This window comes from Salvelinus sp. IW2-2015, linkage group LG7 (assembly GCF_002910315.2).
Source record: "Salvelinus sp. IW2-2015 linkage group LG7, ASM291031v2, whole genome shotgun sequence".
In the NCBI taxonomy this organism is placed as follows: domain Eukaryota; kingdom Metazoa; phylum Chordata; class Actinopteri; order Salmoniformes; family Salmonidae; genus Salvelinus; species Salvelinus sp. IW2-2015.
In genome coordinates, this window is record NC_036847.1 from 5744645 (window position 1) to 5770263 (window position 25619).

General features: G+C 43.1%; 2 protein-coding genes across 3 annotated transcripts in view; one reads left to right on the top strand and one right to left on the bottom strand.

Annotated features, from left to right (window-relative positions):
• Positions 1-2038: 2038 nt before the first annotated feature.
• On the bottom strand, positions 2039-15432 carry LOC111966267 (mRNA-decapping enzyme 1A). Of its 2 annotated transcripts, XM_023990766.2 has the most exons (10): positions 15226-15431; positions 10841-10881; positions 10399-10526; positions 6829-6895; positions 6502-6643; positions 5278-5394; positions 4538-5113; positions 4385-4444; positions 4045-4281; positions 2039-3751 (listed from the first exon to the last, which is right to left on the bottom strand). In XM_023990766.2, exons 1-10 carry the CDS (start codon positions 15346-15348, stop codon positions 3671-3673), a joined length of 1572 nt encoding a protein of 523 aa, XP_023846534.1. In that variant the 5' UTR covers positions 15349-15431; the 3' UTR covers positions 2039-3670. The 2 variants fall into 2 exon arrangements, with proteins under 2 accessions (XP_023846534.1, XP_023846535.1); XM_023990767.2 differs by lacking the exon at positions 4385-4444 and having other exon boundaries at positions 15226-15432.
• Positions 15433-19352: 3920 nt separating this feature from the next.
• Positions 19353-25619, top strand: part of LOC111966893 (voltage-dependent L-type calcium channel subunit alpha-1D-like) — a 123598-nt gene continuing 117331 nt past the window's right edge. Inside the window, 3 exon segments of the mRNA XM_070444620.1 lie at positions 19353-19629; positions 20831-21191; positions 21984-22089. Of these exon segments, the coding sequence (XP_070300721.1) occupies positions 19602-19629; positions 20831-21191; positions 21984-22089 (495 nt within the window). The 5' untranslated portion in view covers positions 19353-19601.

Below are 25619 nucleotides of genomic sequence, written 5' to 3' on the forward strand. Positions count from 1 at the left end.
TGATAGTTTGTAGTGTGATTTCCTTTCCGGTCCATAGAGGTATTTAAGACCGTATTAAAATCTCCCACCATAATAATAGAGACTTGTGTTGCTTGTAGAGTTGATAAATTCTTATATATATTTTCAAAGAAGCTTGGATCATCATTATTCGGACCGTATAGGTTAATAAGCCATATCTGTTTATTGTCCAATAACATATTTAAAATAATCCATCTACCTTGAGGATCTGTTTGGACAATTTGCACATTTGGATAAAAATTGTGAATTAAAACCATCACCCCTTTCGAATTTCTTTGCCCATGGGAGAAATATATTTCGCCCCCCAGTTCTTTTTCCACAAAACTTCATCTAAAACTGTTGATTGGGTTTCCTGTAAACAATAGATATATTTCTTCTCTTTTAGCCAGGTAAATACTGATCGTCTTTTCTTATTATCTGCTAGGCCATTACAATTGTAACTGGCTATACTTACTTCACCACTTACCATAATGAGACAGAACTTTCAATTATTTTTATCAAAATATATGTTTGTAAACGTACCATTAAAAAGTAACATGATGATTGAGTGTCTATATAGCTGTACCATGATATTTMCATTTCTACTAAGTAAACCTCKAATTGGTCCCTACTATTCCACCCGCTAAAAGCCCTCCTCATCCCGAGTTGGGTTGTCATCCCAATGCCCGGCAGACCACCCTCGACCCCCTGTATCCCATAGCCCTGAACCGACTGGGATCCATCCTTTGAAAAGAGCACAGTGCCATTTACCGAATTAAAGTAGATCAACTGCTAAATGCATTTCCAACACCCTCACCTCGATTTGTATTATATATAGCTGTGGATCATCCTCTATTGTCCCGAACATCTTTTACTCCTTCGCAACAGTTGTGGGATACACACATACACCCACCCACACACACTCAACCCTTACCCCCACAAGCTCACTTTCAACAATTTCACCACCCCAGAGCCCAACTCAAGATCGGTCTTGATTTACAAATGCACTTAGTTGCAGCTGCATGAGGCCTGCAAGACCTCGCAAAAAATGGGCAAAAATTGAGAGATTTTATTTACCATTGTCACATCCTAGATGATGGAGGTCAAATGTACACCTTTTCCCTGAAACACCCACCCGTATTGACCATATTCCCAAGCATCTCCATGCAGTCCGACTTTGATTTTGTGCCACCAGGGTCACAATAATATACCCCCTCTCTGAATGTCCGAGTGTGACCCCCTCCCCATGGGTTACTGCAGCTAGTGTTGCCAGCACTGCCACTGCCTGGGTGGGGGCACCCCACCGAAATCCCCCCGGCTAGGTACAAGGTCGTCAAGGTTCTCATTAGCAGCTTTGAGAATTTCCTTGTGTAGTATGCTCTCCCTTTAGGGGGCCATGGGGGGCTTTACTTGGCTCATTGAGCTCTAGCGACTCCTTGTGGGGGGCCGGGCACCTGCAGGCTGACTTTGGAAGTCAGTTGAGCGGTGTTTCCTCCGACACCTTGGTGCGGCTGGCTTCTGGGTTAAGCGGGCGGGTGTTAAGAAGCGTGGTTTGGAGGGTTATGTTTCAGAGGACGCATTACTTGATCTTCACCTCCCGAGCCCGTTGGGGAGTTGCAGTGATGAGACAAGATCAAAAAGGGGGTAATATATATATATATATTTTTAAAGATAGCCACTACTATACAGTATAAAACAAAGGCTATGGATGAATGGGGCATACTGTGTGTAGTGCAGTAAAGAACACTGGCATTTGGCGACTGGTCATTGCATTGGAAATGTAATATTTGGTCAAACACTGAACCCTGTTGCCCTCTAGTGGCTTTATCCAGATATGAATCATCTATGCCATTACTTGAGCTGCATCGCAATCATCCATCCAACTACATTGGACTACTGTACTGAGATGCACCACTGGTGTCAGCTTTTACCTCCCTGTTTGACATTGCTGGATGTAATGACCGCAATGGTCAAAACAGGGAAATATTTATGTTTTACCGACCAAGAAAAGTAATTTCTTTGAGCAAGAAATGTAAATAGCTTGAGAGAAAACTTCACTTTAATATCACAAAATGGTCATAAACAGAAGTACACAGTGACAGATTAAAACAAATGTAAAAACGGATGCTGTTCTTAAGACACCAAATAACAAGTTAACTCATCATTACACTGGCACTGACCAATCTTAAAAATCATACTTGTTAAAAAAAAAATGTTTTTTATAATCTCTGGGCCTCACCTCTTTTCTCCACCACTATTGAGCCTGTGACTAAATAATACGTACACAGGGAAGTACACTTTGATATCCTGTCTGAAAACACACCAATCAACATGTATTAAGTACTATTTTATATATAAAAAATATAAAAAATAAAACGTATTGAGGGACCAAAGGAGTCACAAACTGCTCATGAAATGCTTTTTACTGACATGTTTTTTTGACGTGAAAACAAAGTGCATCAAGTAAGAGGTTCTCTTCTTACCTCCCAGAAAAACTTACATATACTTACTGGCAGAAAGAAAACCAGAGACAAGGTCAAAAACAAATATTCCTTAGACAACGTAATGTGTTGATCAGTTATTTGTTTTGAGGATGTTCTCAATTGCTTCCCATGTCTATAGCGTAGCGCCACCATTCATTCAGTCAATCGGAATCAAATGTGTGATCGATTGCAGCCAAACAGAAATACATGCTGCGTGTGATCAAATAAGGTGAACATAGATTGGCAGTATGGCGCAAGGTCAGATATGTGTACAGGGGTGACATTATCAAACACACTCAAAACTGCCTGACCTACAAAATCAAATACATACACACTGACACAACCGGTTATGTCACGCTAGTCCCTTTGAGCTGTTGGTTGCAGAGTGACAACATATCTGTGTTAAACAAGACGATCCTGTTGAATGCAGTTAAGCTCAGATTCAGTGCTGCAGTAGACTTTACTGCAAAACCCACAGAATAGGGCCTAAATTAATACAACAATTCTCTGTTTAAACACTTGGGGGAAAAAAACAAAACACTTAAGAATCAGTAAACAGCATTCTCCCAGAAGGCATTGCATTCTATTGCACACGTCCCGTTAACAGGCGTAGTGACAGAGGCTGGTGGTGAATGGGGTGAGAGCAAAGGACAGAAAAAAAAAAAAAAGAGGGGAAAAGAAAGAACAGAGATTTTAAAAAAGGAGAGAGGGGGAGAACAAAACGCGTGTGTGAGGAGAATCACAGCTATACCGAGGGCAGAACAAGGAAGTGGAGTTGAATAAAGCTTGGCTTGCACAGCAAGTCCTAACCCCTGACCCAAACAGAGATGAGGGTTTACCCTCCCTAGGGGTTTGGTCTAGCTCTCATCCACAGAAGAGAGGAACAATATTTCCTTCTAGAGTGCGTACATGATTTGACACTACTGTCAAGCGTAACATCTCCCTTTAACCTTCTCTACATAGGGTAGCAGAGCCATACGAGTGAGACTCCTGGGTTCGAGTCCTCCTCCTGCAGTCCCATAGCTGCTCCACAGAGGAACAGAGCCATTGCCTGTGTTTCTATACATAGCCGGTGGCAGCAGAAGAGGTCCCAGGTCCTACCCAGTGGTTCAGTACCTGTAGCTTAGGTTGGCTGGTGGCTGTGCCTCTGTCCTGACATGTCCAGGCCCAGCCCCATGTCTGGACTGAAGCTATAGCTTGACGTTGCTGAGGTCCTTGGAGAGAATCTGGAGGTAGGTCTCGTGGATGGCACTGAGAAACGCTGGGTCATTCTGCACAGGGCACAAACACAGGAGAGAGAGAGGACTTATCTTCCAGTCATTTAATATAACAGTAGCAAACACGTTCCCAGACTTCAACTGCTTCAGTTCACTCTCTCAAGTATTAGATTTAGGTACACACACAGAAGGAATTCATAACATAATTCATAACCCATGCATAACACATTCATAAGCCGTTCATGAGCATTTCATAAAATGTCAACAACAGCGAGATGAAATCTACAGTAGAAAACCCCTGAACCTGACGAAAGGGTCAGGGGAAAAGGCTTCAGCTCTCTCTGTACCTTGATGAGGTGGATGAGTGTGTCCTGCAGCTGGGTCCTGTTGCAGGGGGATTGGGGGGGCTCCACGGCCCCGGTGGCTGCGGCTGGAGGGGAGGGAGGAGCAGCTTGCCTCTGCAGTTCCGTTGTCTTGGCAACAGAATGCTGAAAGGCGCTCGGGGAGAGCAGCACCGAGCGCTCCGCCCCCGTCAGTGAAGCACCCGCCCTCGGTATCACAAGCCCTGCCTTCATAGGAACAGCCTTGGACGGGCGAGAGAAAGAGGTAAGATTTCATTTCAACTATTGTAAAGAACTACCTGTACAATCAAAGCCATCTACATCATGATAGCAAAATCATACTAACTGGCATGGTTTTCGACAGTTTCTGAGACTGAGCGAACACATCCATTTCTTTACTCTGTGTCTGAGGAAGACAAGAAAGGGAGCCCTTCAGAAATGACAGATTACACAAAGTCCGCATCACTAAAAAAGATAACGGGCAAAGGCAGTTACCTACCTGCACAGGGCCGGTGGGAATGCTGCAGATGGCAGCAGGATTGGGGATTTGCTCTCTGAAGCTCTGGGGCGTGGCCAATGGGCTGGGCAGGAAGTTGGGTGCGAGGACGGGCTTGTGGAGATCAGAGGGGCTGGGTTTCAGCGAGCCCAGGAGATCCTGCCCCAGGTAAGTCAACGGAGGGCCAGGGGGGGGACCGCGAGCCTCAGCCCCAGGTGGAGCCACCAACAGCGGGGACATAGAGTGTTGGAGTTCCCCTGGAGGTCCACCGGGAAACACAGGGCTGGGGTGGAGGGTGTAGCCTGGGCTGGGGCCACCTCTGGCCTCCATCAGGGGGATCAGACCAGAGGCCAGGTGCCGGTTGTTGCCCACTGGGGCTGCTGTGAGGCGGGGTGCCAGTAAGGGCTGGAAGGGTATGGATGGGGTGTAGTGCTGGGCCTGGAGGAAGTTGGCGGGGCTCGGGGCAGCAGGGTCTGTGGAACTCTGGGTAGGCATGGCTGGCAGCAGGCCGGTCTCCTTGGGTAGAGGACTGCCAAACAGCTCCTCCACGGTGATCTGCCTCTGGCCAGAGTGAGAGTTCTGCAAATACAGTAATAACAGTCAATATGAAACAAACGTATACAGGAACCATCCAATTATGACTGACAAGTAAAAGTCATTTCAGTCATAAGAGAGAACACTTGTTACAGGTAGCGTGTTGTCAGACATAGTGCAGTCATTTCAGGCAAAATGTGGTACTGTACCTTTTCTGGCGGTGGGGCGCTGGGAGCGCGCTCTGTAGGACCGCTGGCTGTTTTCAGCGTCTCTGTGTTCACCCCCTGCTCAGCAGTAACGGACATCTCCGTTTCACCCGTCTGAATCTAGTTAACGCACCAAACAAATCACACAGACACATGTATCATTTTGACATTCCAACTAGTGTTTTCAGTCTAATGCAGAATTAGACCCCCCCCCCAAGGGGTGTACGTTTTGGTTTTTGCCCTAGTACTTCACAGCGGATTCAAATAATCAACTGATCATCAAACCAAAACGTGCACCTCTCGGGGTCCAGAGGACAGCATTTGGGAACCGCTGGACTAATGTAAATTGGGAGGGCTGTGAGCAATCGCAGCATTTAAAACAATGAAAAACACTTGAGGCAAGAGGACTAAGATCTACGGAAAGAGAGTGATACCAATTAAGAGTAAGTAAACAGACAGGCAGTGAGTGAGTTCTTAACTGACTACGAGAGAGAGAGAGAGAGAGAGAGAGAGAGAGAGAGAAACAGAAGGGGGGGACATTGCTACCCCATCCACAGCTGGCTGCACACAATAATCAGGATTTTAAATCGCACTCTAATTCGTGATGTATGTGTAAGGGTAAAGTCCGTCAAACAATACTATTTTCTGGACTGTGTTCGCGTGTGTTTGTGGAAGTGTTGGGATTAGTAACTTGAAAAAGTGATATTAACTTGTCATGTTTAACAAAAGTAACGCGTTACTTTACAATATTACTTTGGGTGGAAAGGGATAAGTTATATTACTTTGTGTTACTTTCATGGGAAAAAATCTCAATCTCCCTGTTTGACTGTCGGAGGGAGCAAGGCGAACCGTGCGCGCTCTACCAAAGATAGGCTACTTACTAACTCGGGGTTGATCGCAGGTTTCTCCTTTCATCGGTGGCGCTGCTTTCCTGTACTAGCCTACAAGTGCTGCGCTATCATATGGGCTGCTTAGTTAGCCATATATACTGTAAGACAAACATCTGTACAGATTTCATATCTTCTCATTCAAAACCTTTCCCAAGCCGCCAGTTCTGGTCACGCGCTGCTTGACAAATTAACTTCAAAAATACTACCCAATTCGAAAAAGTAACCCGTTACTTTACTTTGTTACTCCTAAAAGTAATCCGATTACTTTTGTGACCCATTACCCCACAATAGAGTCCTGGGCGATGACTTGGCGATAAAGACAGCGCCTGTCTCTCACCCTGTGGTATTCATCCTTGGCCTTGCTGAGGAGCTCCAGGATGTCGATGGGGCGTGGTTCTGCGCAGCCATTGGTCGTCCCAGGGATGTTGGCCCTCTCTGGGGTGCCCCGGTGGGCCTGCATGGATTCCTGCTTCACGATCCTGGGGGACGGACACAATAAAGATACAAACACCCTCGCAAATCAGTGGGGAAAAAAACACAAAAACACACAATCCAATCTCATATCTGTAATGTGCTAAATAACTCCCCCCGCAGCGGTGTGGGTGACGGTAGTCTTCATATCAGTGGGTTAGGGGGGTGGCGTGTTTCACCGGGCCATACTCACTTCACCATGAGCTGAGCGATGCGCTGGCAGTCCTTCTTATCGTAGAACCAGATGCTGTATATACCCACTGTAGGAAGAACACAGCGAAAAGAGGGAAATATAAAAAAATGGCAGGCGGAAGGTTCACTGGCGCTAGGACGTATCCCTTAGGCGGAGGGAGGTTGTATGAAATGGATGTTTCAGATGTTTCAGCAACTTTGAGGCAACAGCGTGTGACAGGAGTGTCACGTTGCATACGTGTGTGTGAGAGCAGAGATTCTTGTCAGGTTTCCCCTCCGAGGCTGGTAACCTAGCGACGGTAGTGTTTTTACAGCTACCTGGGGAACCCTGGGACGTGTAAACAGGTGTGTCTAAACAGGCCACATTTTCTAACATGAAGCACTGACACAACCCCTCCACTAACAGATGTGTGCAACAAGAGCAACGGCAGGACACAAACAGTCGAAATCAGGCGGAACAAAATGGCAAGTCACGATCCCTTCACAAGTCACAAGGACAGCCAAGAACCCCCTCCCTCCCAAACACACTTGTTCATGATATTCTTGCATCCCCTCCCCAGTGGCCTGCAGGCACTAGACTACTGGGGAGGAGTCACAGGGTTCCAGTCAGATAAAACTGCTGCCCCTCTGGATGACTGGATCAGACGCCTACAGAACTACCACTGAGATCAGACGTACTGTATCCATCCCATCCATGAGGTGGTTTCCAGGCAGCTCCGGAACATAGAGGCCCTGGGGCCAGAGGGACACGTTCTTCCCCCTCAGACTGAGCTCCTGGGTTGGGTGGACCCGTGTTAGCGCAAAGCCATGGGTGGAGGAGACCCGTCAGAGGAGATGCTCCTGCTCGACGCGCCCGACCAGCCTCAGCGTGACCTCCGGCACAAGGGGAAGGTCATCTTCCAGAGGACACTGCGAGGTGGTCTGCTGAGTGCTTTTAGAGGCAAGTCTAACTGGAAGGCTAGTGTGTTTAGCATGTGGTCAACGTCCATCTGATTCATTTGTGTGCATGTATACAGGGGTCAGCATTGAAGAATATTAAAGAGGTGGCATTATGTCAGAGGGGGCACGTGTAAATTAGACATATTTCCCTGTATGTCTGTACGTGTGTGTCTGCTGCACAGACAGGGTCATTTCATTTTCCATAGGACTAAACAGGAAGATGAAAAAGTTGATTTTATGATGGGATAGCAGTGGAAGACGTCATACCTTCGTCATCAAAGAGTCTGGAAGGGTTCAAGTTCTCCTTGAATGCAACACAGTTTGACAGATCTTTAATGACTGTGTGCAAGCAGTGCTCTGCAACTTCATCCCCCCCCAAAAAATGTGTTTATAAAACATTGATGGTCTTCATTATTTATCTGGGGGCGAATTACATAAACAGCACATTCAATTCTAAATTTAGCCTAGTAATACAAAAGATGTACACCAGCAGCTCTTTTAATAGATATATAGGGTGATTCCGTGCCAGCGGGACAGGAACATATATTTGGTATCTCCGATTTTTCTGGCATTTCTCACATTTGGAGAAAGAATGTTTGAAATGCTTTATACATTTGTATCCTTTTTTTGTTGTTGAAAATCATGATGAAAGTGGCCATTTTAGGCCATTTTTAGACCTCCTGAAAGACCCTATGATCTGTGAACCGTACATGATACAGACAACATCTTGGTGTCATTAGAATTCTTATTGTGTTCTCTAAAATATGGAGCACGTCTTGATTCTGATATACAACGTTTCACATTCATTTATTCATCTCAAAATGAAACTGCTTGATTTTGTTAGGAACATTTTACTCTACAAGCACATCAAATTTCCCAGTGGGCTCTCTGCTAATTCTGTTGGCATGATGCATTTTATGAGCACCACCAACACAGTGAATGAGAAAATAGATTCAAAGGGAACTCGAACTGTGCAATCCTAAAGGGGGGCTGTGATTGGTTAATGACCTATAATATCAATTTCTATGTATAAAATGAGTGATATCATTAAAATGTACCAGAGAGCCCACTCTGGAAATGTGACGTGTTTGAAGAGTATATTGTCACAAACATATATAAAAAATAAATTTAAAAAAGTAGATATAAATATTTTTTTACATTGAATAAATTAATATGAAAATGGTGTACTTCAGAATCTACACATACTCCATATTTTTTAGAACACACTATAAGGAGTATAATGACACCAATATGTTGTCTGTATCATGTACGGTTCACAGATCATAGGGTCTTACAGGAGGCATGTATAGGTCTATAAAAGGGCCTAAAATTGCCAATTTCATCATGCTAAAAAAAATGGTTTATGATACAAACACTAAACATCCCTCCTCCCAATGAAGTTCCCATGTGAGAAGTTCCCAGAACAATCTGTTCACGCTGGTGTGGAATCGCCCTATAGTTAGGTTTACCTAAACAACATGTTAACATGACCCTTCTCATCCCCACACTCTCTCAGAATCTTTCGTGTGGACCACGTGTCAATCAAGGCCCGTGGGCCGATTCCGGCCCGTGAAACATTTCTATTCGGCCCGCGCAATGGTTTGGGTTGTCAATTCCTTTTGGCCCGCTTCCATAACGACCGCGATGCGCTGCACTCCAAGTCATAGCAAGCACTGCCGACGTGTAGCATGCCAAACGGCATCGCATTGCCACACACAACCCTTTCCCACCCTCACAGTTGGATTAACACTCCAAACAGCCTACCCAACCGCTCGGAGGCGTCCGCATGGTCCTAAAGCACACTGTTGCCTCGTTTTGTATCACATTCCAATGATAAAACTGGGGGGGACAAAAATGACATTTCTGAATGTGGGGAGGGACATGCAAAAACATCTACCGGACCCGAAAGTTTAAACGGGTTGTAGGCCAAGTGTGCCAAGTTTCGGTTCCAACGGGTCATTGCTGTAGACTACAGAAAATGTAATCTTGGTTGTCAAAAATGTATAAGATAAAGGATTCACACACGGGTATAAATTACTACTAAAAGACAATAGGTCACAGAAGCAAGTGTAAATTAGTCAACAGTTGAGTCATCTACTTATGACATTACAGCCTGATGCACTGGCATCGGTGAATTCAATGTCAATTGTGTTGCTTTCGTGTGTACCCTTTACAGCACTCAGCGGAGGGAAAGTGTACAGACACATGCCACAGTCCTAGCTAGGCTACTAAATGTTGCAGTCTGGCTTTAGTTTTTAAAGCTTGACAAAGAATAACCAAAAAATTTAACCTGCAACAAAACACCATGCAAAGGAGAAACATTACAGCAATATTTGAGCAGTAGTCTAGGCTGGCTACTCAACTATTATTCTTATTTTTAATTGTATTTACTGAACCTTTATTTAACTAGGCAAGTCAGTTAAAAACAAATTCTTATCTACAATGACGGCCTACCGGGGAACAGTGGGTTAACTGTCTTTTTCAGGGGCAGAACGACAGATTTTTACCTTGCCAGCTCGGGGATTCGTTCCAGCAACCTTTTCGGTAGATCTGTAGATCATTGCAAAGCAGACAATGGGGGAGGGCGGGGTCCCAGACTGACAAGTGGACTATTATGGAATATCCTACTCACAGTTAGCGTTTCTGTACAGCAGGAAGGGGTCTTGGAGCTGAAACTCAAGGTCTTTGTTGATGGGCTCCACTAGATTCTCTGTGCTCAGCCGATTCATGATTGTGAAGCCATGATGAGGGGAAGCAGACCTGTGGACAGGTTATTGAGAGCAATGGAGACAGACTATTAGGCTACATGTTTTCATGACTCAAAAAAAGAAAAGGGAAAAGCAAAGAGAATGATTAAGATAAAGAGAGTAAGAGGGAGGGGTGGGGGTTAGGGGAGAGAGGAAGAGATCAATGACGGAGGCATAGACATATGGACAATATAAAGGCAACTATATCAAGGAGAGAGGACAGGCGGTGAGACAACAACCACATATAAAAAGGGGTTAGTTTAACATATTTGCAACAGTGGCCCCTTTAAAAAAAAGGTCACCACATTATTGATACAAATAAATTACCTTGCGTAAACAAATAAGGTGCCCTCGATTTCAGTCTTTTCCTGAAATGGAAATTGCGCAGAAAAATGACAAGTTTAACTTGATGAACATGAATCAATCATCAAGTACAAGAAGAATAACCAAAACATGCAAAAAGTCTGATATTTGGTCTGGGTTGCTTTCAATTCATTAAACCTTTTATTACGTTGCGTTACGGTTGTACTGGATGACAAGTTTCCCCCAAACGGTTCTTCAACCGTCTTTAAGGTATGGCTAATCTCTCGTGGACACACTACTTAAACGGTAGCGTAGATATGTCATGATACAACGGGACGCATGAGACGACAAGCAGCATTAGTTCCTGTGCTTTGGACAAATCACGATTTCCCAGGTTTTAGCATCTTTCGAATTTCGGAAGTGGGTAGAACATTTGGCCTATAGACATGCAAAGAGAGAGGGTGGAGGTATTAGTTCTGGTTCCGATCCTCGTTCTCAATCTTCTCTTATGGACCCAGACCTTTATCGAGCATCTGACCAATTACGCAAGACTTTAGTTCTGGGTTAACTGAGATTAATGCTGCGTTCACGTCTTTTCGGAAACTGAGTTAAAAATGAATGCCAATTATTTGCATCAAGCTTCCCATTGGTTGATTCTGATACGTCCCAATTGGGAAACTCAGGTATCATCTTCCTACAACGAGTAAGCAAGTCGAAAATCTCTGAATTTCTGACATGACGTGAACGCAGCATACGGTATGGTTTGACCCCATTAGGTAGGTGTGGCCTGGTCAATATGGCTGTGAAATGTTGTGTGTGAAACCACATAAAAAACTGCAGCTGCGTGAAGTGATCATTCAGAACAGCACCGTTACCATTAAATCAAACATTGCACACCGCTGTGTCCTGCTGGAACGGGGCCCTGATTGCTAGCTAGCAGCTAGTTTACAGCGTTGGTACTTAGCTAATGTTTGCAAACTAGATCATATTTATCTACAAACTAGCTAGCTAACTGGTTTTAAGTTAGCTAACTTAGAAGAGCTGCTAACATGGCAGCCGTTCTAAAACCTGGCCAAACTCTCTTAACCATATGGGGAACTTTGAGCAGTTCTGAACTGGCTCCGACTGACATTTGTGTACAAGGCGCTCTGTGAATACCAAAAAGCCCCATGTGTCTGCTCTCAGTTGCCACACCCCAAGCAGAGCTGACTTGAAGTGTCAGCTTTCAGACCCCACATTTGCATAGGGAGTGACTTGTCATTTTCTGGCCTAACCACACAAAGAATCGATTATCAAATTGACAGTGACAGTATAGCAAGTCCAGCCATTGTGGTTTCATCTCACTGTGATATTCTCAGTCAGATTTAGAGCTCTCAACATGAACAAATACAAAATATTTTCATAGAATTTAAAGAACAGCACTTTCTCTTGGTCACAGTCAGGACAAAATCACTTTGTGCTTAAAGTTGAAGTTGTGACAAGTCTGCGCACATTTGAATGGTTTATCTCCGCCGCTCAGTGGACGTGTAGGAGAAAATTCTGTCGACAGTTATAAGAAATAGTGAAGATATTGTACTGTCATTAAGCGTGATATTTATTTGAAAGTTATGAGAGATCGTATAGTAAGTTATTTACAATTTGATTGTTACTATATCTAGAGAGCATTTCAGTCATTTCAAGCCCTCTAGCCACACTTTTGAACAGGGAAAGAAATCATGGATAAGATTTTTCATATTTGTACTATGTACTTGAGATTGTGCCCTCAAAAGTGAGTACACCTCAGCAATAAAAATAATAATAATATATATATTTTTATTCTTCCAAAAAGCTGAATTCCAGACAAAAAAAAAATTGCAACATTACCTGTTAATGTTTATGGCAATCTCATGAAAAATTATTCAGTTTGGGTATGTCTATTTATGCGGAAATCTAAATGTTGACCCATCATTAATAGATGGCTCTGCCAACAACCAAAGACTCTTAAAATCTATTTTCTACACAACCCAGCAGGAACACGCTTGTTGGCTTGATATAGCTAAAGGTGTGTGGTTATCTACAATATCAGTCAAAAGTTTGTACACACCAATGCATTCAAGGGTTTCTTTATTTTTTACTATTTTCTAGATTGTAGAATAATAGTGAAGACATCAAAACTATGAAATAACACATATGGAATCATGTAGTAACCAAAAAAGTGTTAAACAAATCAAAATATATTTTATATTTGAGATTCTTCAAAGTAGCCACCCTTTGCCTTGACAGCATTGCACACTCTTGGCATTCTCTCAACCAGCTTCATGAGGTAGTCACCTGGAATGCATTTCAATTAACAGGTGTGCCTCACCAGCAAAGCACCCCACACCTCCTCCTCCATGCTTCACGGTGGGAACCACACATGCGGAGATCATCTGTTCACCTACTCTGCGTCTTACAAAAACACGGCGGTTGGAACCAAAAATCTCAAATTAGGACTAATCAGACCAAAGGACAGATTTCCACCGGTCTAATGTCCATTGCTCAGTTTTTTGGCCCAAGCAAGTCTCTTCTTCTCATTGGTGTCCTTTAGTAGTGGTTTCTTTGCAGCAATTCGAGCATGAAGGCCTGATTCACGCAGTCTCCTCTGAACAGTTGCTGTTGAGATGTGTCTGTTACTTGAACTCTGTGAAGCATTTATTTGGGCTGCAATCTGAGGTGCAGTTAACTCTAATGAATTTTTCCTCTGCAGCAGAGGTAACTCTGGGTCTTCCTTTCCTGTGGCGGACCTCATGAGAGCCAGTTTCATCATAGTGTTTGATGGTATTTGCGACTGCACTTGAAGAAACTTTCAAAGTTCTTGACATTTTCCGAATTGACTGACTTTCAGGTCTTAAAGTAATGATGGACTGTCGTTTCTCTTTGCTTATTTGAGCTGTTCTTGCCATAATATGAACATGGTCTTTTACCAAATAGGTCTATCCCCCTTGTCACAACACAACTGATTGGCTCAAACACATTAAGGAAATAAATTCCACAAATGAACTTTTAAGGAGGCACACCTGTTAATTTAAATGCATTCCAGGTGACTACATCATGAAGTTGGTTGAGAGAATGCCAAGAGTGTGCAAAGCTGTAATCAAGGCAAAGGGTGGTTACTTTGAAGAATCTCAAATATATTTGGATTTGTTTAACACTTTTTGGGTTAATACATGATTCCATGTGTTATTTCATATTTGACGTCTTCACTATTATTATACAATGTAGAAAATAGTAAAAATAAAGAAAAACCCTGGAATGAGTAGATGGGTCCCCAAACTTTTGAATGGTACTGTATTTAGTTAGCTAGATTGCTAATGATAAGCCTATTTTTAAGGTCTCTGTGATAAATTAAGTAGAGTAGATAGTTAGCCCTTGAGCATAACGCTCAGTTCCATTACACATAAGAGTCATTGGACTAAGGCATCTTGTTCTGTATGGGGGAGTTTTGTTAAGAGCCCTGACAGTCAGTCTGAAGATTAACACGCATCGCTAGCGGTATGGTTTTGGAAGCTTAAGGACCTTATCTTTCATATCAGCGAGAAATAAATTGTCAAAAAACAAAAAGTTAAATTGATACACAAATGCATAGGGTTAGGGTTCCCACACGGCCATAACACAGCGCGTGTTTACAGACAGAAGACAGTGCTAATGAGCTATCATGCTCCGAATACCTGTGTGTAATTATGTATCCTCTTGCACCCCAGTATCTCTACTTACACATCATCATCTGCGCATTATCACTCCAGTGTCAATGCTAAATTGTAATTATTTCGCCTCTATGGCCTATTTATTGCCTTACCTCCCCACTCTTCTACATTTGCACACACCGATTTTTCTATTGTGTTACTGACTGTACGTTTGTTTATGTGTAGCTCTGTGTTATTGTTTTTGTCGCACTGCTTTGCTTTATCTTGGCCAGGTCGCAGTTGAAAATGAGAACTTGATCTCAACTGGCCTACCTGGTTAAATAAAAGGTAGAAAAAAAGGCCGCCAGAAAGGTGGTCACTGAAAAATACTGTCAGCTGCAACTGTGATAAAACCGGGAAAAAACAGTGTACAGTAAGTGAATATTAAACATTTGTGAAATTATTTTGATGTGATATGAAAGTAACATTAAATGGCTTTTATGTTTTTAGAACCGTATCGCAATTGAGAATCGATCCACGTTTAGATAGAGTATTTTGCTGTTTTGGCTGCCAGAGCCAGTCAACTTCTGAAAAAAACTTACGGTCCTTGAAACTTAGAGTAACGGTAGGCTCCTTAATTAAGAGTACATATTGGACTAGGTCGATAGCTCGCTTGCTAGCTACTGTACGTAGCTGCTAGTTATTTATCTAGCTATGTAACGCTAGCTAGCTACCTTTTAGTTAACATAAAGAAACATGCGAGCTTACCCATTCATTTGCTTTGGAATTAAATGTGTACAGTGCTACCTGTCCGGTAACATCGAGAAGTTTGTTGATATACGGATCTTGTTGTTGTAGAGCTGCAAGGCTCATTTTACTGGCGGTCTCCATCTTGAATACAATGCTTACCACACGGAATAATTTCTATGAACACTCAATTTCCACTGTCCTCGGAAGACATGGTCACATTGCCTTATAGTTCTGCCCCACTTTTAGTTCCGCAATGAGTTGGAGTGATTGGTCGTGTTCGAGAGCATCAAAAGTAAAAACCGTAGTGTATCATGTGTAAATTGTGAGTGATTGACTGATCTACAAATGCTATTGATCATTTATTAATGACGCAAGGTGATTTGTAGATCAGTCCAGTCAGTGTTGAATTGCATTTCGCAAGTGCCTAAAAATGATTGCTCGCTCACGTGTAGGCTCTCATGAATTTGAGAGGTGGCTATTTTGTATGGGCCTGTCTATCCAAGTAGACTATATAACTTGATGATGACAAAACGTCAAACCCATAGCCCTCGATTATCATAACCCAGATCTCTAAAAACCCAAACAATATTGTTTTAAATCAACATAGCCAGCTGTCAGTAGAAAATAATGACCACACCCACCAATTCATAACTTTCTTTTAGTCTCAGGAAAAGTGTTAGGGTCTAAGAATTTATTTCGGACTGGGCAAAATATTATATTTTTTCCTTAGGTCCAAATACTATGTAGACTGCACGATTTACCACAAGGTGGCACTGATGCAATATTTTTCGATGACACCGATAATCTGTGTGGCAACACCTTTATAATAGACAATTTGGAGCTACAGGTGACCCTCAAATTTAAAGCATCTTTAAGCATAGGGGGGAAGACATATGTTTTTGAAATAAGCACCTCAAAAGAAATACCTGTTCTGTAAATAAACCTACTGTTATTAGTTTTAAGTGAGTAACTGGCCTCCAACTCAGTTTTAAACCCGTAGGCCTATGCTATAGGCCGAAAGATAAAAATGGATATTGAAAGTCATTAGTTATTTTCTGAAGTAGCCTTAGGCTAGTTAGGCCAACAACATCCTTTGATTCACTGAGGAACAAAGGATTATAATTAAGGGATTATCGCTGTGAAACAGTAGTCCAGCTGCAGACAGGTAGACCTAGGCTAATCCAATAACCAGTAACCATCCAACACACAGAGGGTTCATTTCCTTTCGATTCATTACAGAATGTGGGCCCTAAACTGTGTCATGTGGCCCCAAAAAAGAGGGAGATGATATTGCGGTCACGGTCAGGGTTCGAACACACCGGGGTAAATCATGGGGATAGTGTTACACGATTTATGTTGCCTAACGACCTCATGCTAATAGCCTAATCAATGGCAAAATTTGAAAAAATAACTGACGGACAATATATGATTAATGTGTAGGTATAATAACACACGAGCTACATTATTTTATAGGATATACGTTTTATACCGTAGACCAGTAGCGGTGCGTGGGTAAAATCACTGGGGAAGCCAGGAAAAAAGCCATATTACAACCTATGTTGTGATAATTGCCTTGTTTGCTCTATAAATCCTGTTAGTTCATATGCCTTGCGACCATGATAAAAAATAGGCCTAAGGCCGAGACAGTAAGACACAGTGGCAGAATAAATTCCTTTGTTTCATCACAAAAGCGGAGAGCAACCTCTGTAAGGTGAAGTCCACAAAGCATATTTCATGTAACAAACAGTTACATGACCTACAGAGTGGCCAAGCAAATACATTTTTCCGATATTTTCCCACCCCTAAAGAACTATTGATTTAGAACCACAGAGAGTTTACCGCAGGTCGCAAAGAAAACAGGAGCTGCCTCCACTATTCCAGCTCCATTTCAACTTCAACATTTCAACATCATCAAATCACCTCTGTTTAGTCTAATACAGTGCCAACTAAAATATACCAAAAACAATTTAGTCCAATCAACATAAGCTAAATATGATGTGGCGTTGTTTGTGCAAGTAGAAAAAAACATGTTGACTCACTCTACTTGTAGAGATATGCCAATACCATCCTCCTCTCTTTCATGTTGACAAAACGGTCTATCACGCTGTCATATAGTACACTCTTTTATTTTTTGTTGTCCTAGGCTACCTGGCTAAAACGCTTGCTTGATAGCCTTACTTCCTTTCATGGGCAACATTAGCTAGTTAACATTGGCCTTCTACATCTAGCTACATATTGAACTTCCAACCTCCCAGACCTGGCGCACAATGTATGAATTAATGGTTGGATCAGAATCACAGTTATAATCATTGGCCAGTATGGAAAATTAAGTGTAACCACAACTCCAAATCCCTATCTCCATCCATGGCTAATTTAGGAAAAGGCCAATTTTAGTTAGCTAGCTAGCCACTGAAGGACAACAACACAACGAGATGCAACAAGTTGTTTCTGTCAATGATGTATGCTCTGGATGCAATTTGATAGGAGTGAAGCCAAATCCAAACTGGCTTCCCTTGACACTTTTTTTTGGTGCGCTAGGACCATTTACAGTTGAGCTCGCTCAGTTTAGCTCAATGCTGATTTTTTAAAATTTTTTAAACTAGGCAAGTGAGGTAAGAACAAATTCTTATTTACGATGATGGCCTACCCCGGCCAAACCCGGACGACGCTGGACCAATTGTGCGCCGCCATAAGGGACTTCAATGATATGGGCTGCCACAATGTCATACTCTTTTGGACCAGATAGCATCAGATAGATGGCCTACACATACGGAGACAGAGGGGCGCTGTTTCGCTCGCTTGGATGCTTTCTCCGGTGAGATACATTCAGCCTCTTGCGAATTCAAGGACAATTAGGAAACACAGAGACGAAAGATAAATAATTGTATGTTTTTTGCTTGCTACATTTTGTTGGGGAAGACTGGCTTCCCCTGGGCCCATGAATACACGCCACTGCTGTAGACCTATTTTATAGGCCTACAATTTCTATGCGTAATGTCCTCCCCATGAGAGTGCATTACATGATAGCCTATGTACCAGATGTAGCCCTATGTTTGACTAATAATTGGCTAATAATTGTTTGGCTTTTTAGACCAAAAAATAGAGCCTTTTAAAAACCAAGTGATATAATGAGACAGAATGATGATTAATAACGTGTTAATGTGAAATCTGCAAGGTGTGCATACAGTACTTCATTTGTCAAATATACATGCAGGGTATTCAATTATGTGATATAAAAAACTAATAATTTAGAACTTAAAAGTTGCCAAAACAGGAGCAATAGGTCATTCGTTCTAATAAGACATGTATAGCCTACCAAGCCCATAAACACATTTATTGTCCAAACCTCAGTGACCCTTATTAATCCAAAAGCATGCATATTTTATTGTGGTGTCAGCGTGTGTGTGGGCGTGTGGTGTGTATTTGGTTTGGCCATGCGTCCACCAGCGCGGGTACGTAATTTACGATACCACAGGCACATTTGTCTCTGTGATTGCCCTGGAACGTTATTGAGCAACAACTGATTAACCTTAAGCCTACACATGTTTATAATAGTTACTACATCGATAGTCATAGTAATATTGGGCCCATGATTTATTAGTTTACCTTATTAGTCTGATTTATTACGGTTAATTGTTGATGGTTATTAGGCGATATGGCCATCCATATAGCCTAATAATAATATGGGCTCCTGAGTGGCGCAGCGGTCTAAGGCACTACAGACCCTGGTTCGATTCCAGCCTGTATCACAACCGGCCGTGATTGGGAGTCACATAGGGCACAATTGACCCAGCGTCGTTAGGGTTTGTCCGGGGTAGGCCGTCATTGCAAATAAGAATTTGTTCTTAACTGACTTGCCTAGTTAAATAAAGGTTAAATCAAAATAAAAACATACATTTTAATTGATTGACATTGGCCCAACTCAGAAGCTGTTTTTTTTGTTTTGTTTACAACAACCATACCTGGTAGACTACTACAGTAGATTGCTATCTCTAAACGGATTAGCATGGGATGCCCATGAGAGAGTAAATAGTGACACGTTGCGCACCTTGGACACAGGGTCCAAAATCACATCTTCGCGTCATTTTGAGAGGATGGTCACAGCTGTTTTCCTGTTGCTTCAGTAGTCTAACCAAAAACTTCGAAGAGACTAGTAGCCTATGGACCACTGATCCAGGATATAATGTAGGCGTCTTTATCCATCTACGATCCATCATGCGCAACACCCGGATGTTGCAATGCAAAGATGTTTGTGGTGTAGGCTACTCTCTGGGGTTCTGTAAGATTTATTAAATGTTGTTGTTGAATACTTTGGTTTATCGTTTATTGTTACATTTTTTGATATTTTTTTTACTGTGTTGGAATTAAAACGGCGTTTCAATGTGGATAAGAGGATGCAAGAAGCAGAGGAACAGCCCGAAGGTAAATCCGATGTAAATCAGTTGTCACTGGAGCGCTGCGCTTTCGGGAGGACGCCCGTGCGCTCTTGTGTGTGTGTGTGTGTATATATATATATATATGTCTTATGTCAGTCTTGTCGTACGTGTCTCTCGTGTGACCCGGAGCCCAAAGCTTTCTATTTGTTTTGTGCTGCAAGCATCTTTATTTGTTATTATAGTTTTATAAGCAGTGGACATCACTGATGTCTCCGTAATATATTTGAATAATCATCTGAAACGTAGTCCTGAGAAAAGGTAGGTTTATTTGTGGATTGATTTGATGGAAGTTTGGAATATGATCATATGAAGTCTAGTCTAGGTGAGAGGAAGCAGTGACATTATTTAGATTTCAATAATTAATTTGTATTTGTCTGACTCAGTTTTGCATCAATTTAATTTGTTGTAACAGTGGATTATGTAATCCATTTCACAGTATTCAATTAGGTCATCACCAGAAAGAAATCATTATTTCCACATTCTTTTCAATTTTTTGTTGCATCCATATGGTCTACTAGGCTCTTACAATGAGCAGCCTTCCCTTGTATCCTCTGTGTTTTCATTAGTTGTCAAGGGAATGCTCCCTGGTCAGCTTAGCCCCATCTCATCAAACAATAACAACATCACTATCCTGTCCAAGGAAGTCATTGCTTTGATTACAGCTTGCCATTCTAATCAGCTCACCGCAAAATTCATTGTTTGCCAATATAAATGAAATCTAGTGGTTTTCTGAGAGCAACAAAAATCATATTTTATTAAGAAAAGATACACCAATAACTAGGCGTACATACTAAATAAAGCCAATTGGCTTCCTTTGTGGACGTTGTAGCATCTCCCTGTGATCTGAATGAAATACATGCAGCGTTAAAAGGTTTATTTCGATATTGAAGTGTCACTGCATAGTCACAGAGACTGGTGAGGGAACCTTCTGAGTTTCACATACAGTTTGTATTTCATGCCTTTCTCTCTCCCTTCCACTCTCTATCCCCTGGTTGTCTCACCATTCAATACCCTCCCCTCCCCATCCCCACTCTCCCTCTGGCTTACACCTTTCTCTGATCAATCCCTCTCTATACCCTGGTCCCCTCTCTCTCTCTCTCTCTCTCTCTCTCTCTCTCTCTCTCTCTCTCTCTCTCTCTCTCTCTCTCTCTCTCTCTCTCTCTCTCTCTCGCTCTCTCTCTCCTCAGGGGCACAGTATGCTAGCAGCAACAGAGCCCATCCCTCTGGTGACACGTCGGCCCTCGGGTCAGAAAACCCCTCCCACTCGCAGCCCGAACCCTGCCCCCAGACCGGCACTATCTCCTGGCAGGCCGCGATCCATGCTGCTCGTAACGCCCAGGGCGACGCTCCCCAGAGCATGAGCGCCCGCAACTCTGTCCCTGGGGCCACGCCTGCACCGGTAGGCTCGTTGTCACAGAGGAAGAGGCAACAGTACGCCAAGAGCAAGAAGCAGGGCGGCTCCACCAACAGCAGACCGCCCAGGGCACTGTTCTGCCTCACCCTCAACAACCCCATCCGCAGAGCCTGCATCAGCCTGGTGGAGTGGAAGTATCCTTTCCGGGGCTCTCTCGATGGAGACATACAGGGACTCTCTGTGTCCCCACATGGGACCATGGAAAACACCTGTGGCTTTTGGTCTATTCGTTTACAAGAGAAAGCAGCCCATGATAGCCATGATGGCAAGTGTCATCCTCTGATAGTTAGCGTCCCTTCCCAAGCACTAAACAAATAATCGGCAACAAAATCATTTATTCTGCAGTCTCTATAGTGATCATGTAGCCTTGCCGTTGTCTGGGTCTTTCCTCTTCTAAGCTGAAAACACTCCCAGGCCAGACCTCGGTTGGAGACAGTCTAGAGCAGTGTTTCCCAAAACTCGGTCCTCGAGTAAACGTCTTTTTTTTTTGCCCTAGCACTACACATCTGATTCAAATGATCAACGCTTGATAATTAGTTGATTATTTGAATCAGCTGTGTAGTGCTAGGGCAGTAAACCAAAACGTGCACCCCTTGGGGTCCCGAGGAGTTCGGGAAACCCTGGTCTAGAGACATTCATTTGAGTGTATTGCTGAATGCAGACATCACAGACCATATCCTGTGTGGTTTTATAGATGGCACAGACAATCCCATGATAAGGAGTAAGCTCCCCATCATCTATCGAACTGATGACGTCGCTGCATTTGAAAATGCTTGCTTTGAGCATTGTACTTTTTACCACATAAGAGCCAAGAGAGTTTCAGGATCCCCCCCCTTACCTTTACATGACTGCAATGTGCTCTCTCTGTTTTATGCTCACGTATTGACTGTGTGCTTTGAACATTGTTCCTTAACCGTGTGCCTCAGACCCTTTGATATCTTTATACTGCTCTCTATTTTTGCCAACTGTGTGGCCTTAGCTGTTTACATCCCCTTCCCAGAGGACGACTCCAACTCCACCAACCACGACCTGGTGAGCATTCCATTCTATTCTATTCTACAGTATAGCAGGGCTTCAGGGAGTGACACTTGTCCATAGTTTTTCTAGGAGGATTTTTTCTGCTACTGAATGCTGAGTTGGCCATGGCATAGATGGACCATGTTACACCTTCATCAGGCTACTTCTGAGGAATCGGGGTACATAAGGAATGACACTACACTGTTGCAGTTATACACTGCAATTTACTCTGCTTTGTGTGTTGCCGCTGGTGGATGTGGCTCACCATAGGTAGTCTGAAGAACACACACACACACACACACACACACACACACACACACACACACACACACACACACACACACACACACACACACACACACACACTGTACATGTTGACATCACTATGGCTACACATATTGGTCTTTAACCTGTCTGCTGGGCCTGGCTTGGGATTGGTTGTTCCCTGCATGGCCTCAGGGGTTTCCTGTCATTATTTGGTGATGTATCATGTTTCGTTTGTTGACGCAAACGGTATGCTACGCTAGTCTGTTCTGGAGGTCGTCTGCCCTGTGTGTCACGCCCAGTCTGTTCCACATTCAGCAGTGAGGGCTTGGAGAGGAGAATGCCCTGATCATTTGTTATACCATGTTAGTTTGTTTACAGTATTGTGCTTGACATAATCACACACACAGACTTGTATGTGCAGTGCAGCTGCAGCATAGAAGCAATAAGGAAATGAAAATGATCAAATATAATTTACACAGAGCAGTTATAGTTAGCGTTATAGTTCTATGACCAGTTATATGTCAATCAGCAACCTTTAACAGTGACCAGCAAATAGAGGATTTTAGAATTATATTGGAGCTGCCTCAGGTTCTGACCTCTTGGCGTAACGGTTAAAGTGTTGGCTTGATAGTCGCTGGACCCGGGTTCGAGTCCCGGTTGGGGCTACCCCCCACCCCCAAGTTCAGTATATTGGTGTCAAAAGTGAAATGGAGGCCGTGGGACTTGTTCTATACCCCACGCTCTCCCAAAGAAAGGGGGTACTGTAGCGACCATAACCCAACACCTACCGACCTCGTGAAGGGGTTTGGACTTCTTGGCGTAATGGCTAGAGTCCCGGTCGAGGCTACAATATGTGTAATGGCTTTCTAGATCTTCCTCCTCCTCAGACGAGGAGAGGAGAGAAGGATCGGAGGACCAATACGCAGCGAGGTATGATGACATGATAATTTATTAAACAAAACAGACGAAGACGAAAAAACGAACTATACTTGATAACTAACAAAACAACAAACGATGTAGACAGACCTGGACGTAAGAACTTACATGAAACACGAAGAAAGCACGAACAGGGAAATGACTACATAAATTAACGAACGTACAAACAAACCGAAAACAGTCCCGTATGGTGCAACATAGACACAGACACAGGAGACAATCACCCACAAACAAACAGTGTGAACAGCCAACCTATATATGGTTCTCAATCAGAGGAAAACGTCAAACACCTGTCTCTGATTGGGAACCATATAAGGCTAATTACAAGTGACCTAAACAATGAAACACAAAACATATAATGCCCACCCCAACTCACGCCCTGACCCTCTAAACATATACAAAAATAACATAAAATAGGTCAGGAACGTGACAATATGTTACAAGTGCTTGTCAAAGATATTTAATTCCATTTTGACATACGGAGCTGTATACCTTGTATCTCACGATTCACAGAGAGTGGCAGAGTGAAGGATGACATGAGATGGCTGTAGGTATTCAGAGTGTCTGATGAGTTTCGCTCCGTCTTTGCGTGTTAGATTGACCATCTATCTCAGTTCTATTCCATCTCTGTGCACGCAGATCCAATGGCATGCCAGGCCCCTAACTGTTAAAAATGTGAAAAGATGTTCGTCCTCTTTAGATTGCACTGGAAGACGCATGCCTATGAACTTGTCGTGCTGAGATCTGATATTGCCCTGAGATCTGATATTGCCCTGAGATCTGATATTGCCCTGAGATCTGATATTGCCCTGAGATCTGATATTGCCCTGAGATCATCTTAGAGAAGTAAGTATTAAAAAACAGATCTCTAAACAGATGGAGGAAACAGAGTATTAACTCTCGCCAAACCTCTGGTCAGCATCATCTCATGTCCAATCTATATTTGATGGAGGTTTTCTCTATTCTCAAAGCTCTCGTCAGAATAAACACATTTAAAATTAGCAGGAATGAGATCAAATAATTGATTTGTTTATGTTGTAAATTGCTGGAGGTATAAGGCTGTTGTGAACACAGTTTGAGAGAGTCATTTCTAGCATATTTTAGCCCCTCCCACCCATCTTATTTTATGTGTATTACTTGTATAGAAGCAGTAGGTAGTATTGTGGCGACAGTGGGAGACATTATAGGAACGCAGCTGTTTCCTATACAGGCCAAAGACGCAGATTCCTCCATCATGGTTATTGTTGAAGTGAAAGCTTGAGTGAACTGAGTCACTAATTCATTTTCCTTTAGGGCAGTAGTTTTGTATTATTTGAGGGATTTGACTTATCAACATCTGAGGATTTCTACTGTGAAACCGTAGAGATTCAGGTGATGTGGTTTTAGATTTCAACACCTGATGTGTGAGTTGGCATGAGTTAAATCATTTCCAGTGTCTGTGCCCTAACAACGGTAACGCACGCACGCACGCACGCACGCACGCACGCACGCACGCACGCACGCACGCACGCACACACACACACACACACACACACACACACACACTTGAGCATGTGTCACCTGGCCTCTACATGTCTGCTCTCACAATAGCATTACCGAAGGGGGAGGGGTGAGTCTGTGTATGCCAGGGTTGGGCTCAATTCCAGGCAATTCAGAAAATAAACCATATTGCAATTCCACATTCTCCTCATTTGAAAATGATTGAGGAGAATTGCATTTGTAATTTCAGTGTACTTCCTGAATTGTCTAGAATTTAAATGGAATTGTCCCCAAGCCTGGTGTGTGCTTAATAGCCTAGCTAGCATGAATGAAACCAACAATTCCTAATCTATCAAAACCTTGAATGCACTCTCTCTCAGGGTGTAATCCTCGTTTGAACACTGTAAGGGTGGATCAGTAGAGGTGCAGATCTGGAGCATGAATGAGTGCGGGTGCTTTAAGGATGGTTTGCCTGTGTGTCTTAAGAGTACATGGCCATGTACTGTTATAATCTCCACCCGGCACAGCCAGAAGAGGACTGGCCACCCGTCAGAGCCTGGTTCCTTTCTAGGTTTCTTCCTAGATTCCAGACTTTCTAGGGAGTTTTTCCTAGCCGTTGTGCTTCTACATCTGCATTGAGTGCTCTCTGGGGTTTTGGGCTGGGTTTCTGTATAAGCACTTTGTGACAACTGCTGATGTAAAAAGGGGCTTTATAAATGCATTTGATTGATTGATGGATTGTGTGTCGTGCTGTGGGACGGTCACTTAGGGGCTTGAGACCTTCTCCCTTATGTGTCATTGAGCCTGGCAATTCACACCAGTGTGGCTCTTTATCTGGGGTCCATGTCAGTATCTGTGGGAAT

Coding starts and splice junctions, on each gene's coding strand:
- LOC111966267 (XM_023990766.2), bottom strand. CDS start 15,348: ATGGAGACCGCCAGTAAAATGAGCCTTGCAGCTCTACAACAACAAGAT. Junction 6,644..6,828: donor ATCGCTCAGCTCATGGTGAA/GTGAGTATGGCC, acceptor TCCGTCCCCCAG/GATCGTGAAGCAGGAATCCA. Junction 5,114..5,277: donor GCGCCCCACCGCCAGAAAAG/GTACAGTACCAC, acceptor CTGTATTTGCAG/AACTCTCACTCTGGCCAGAG.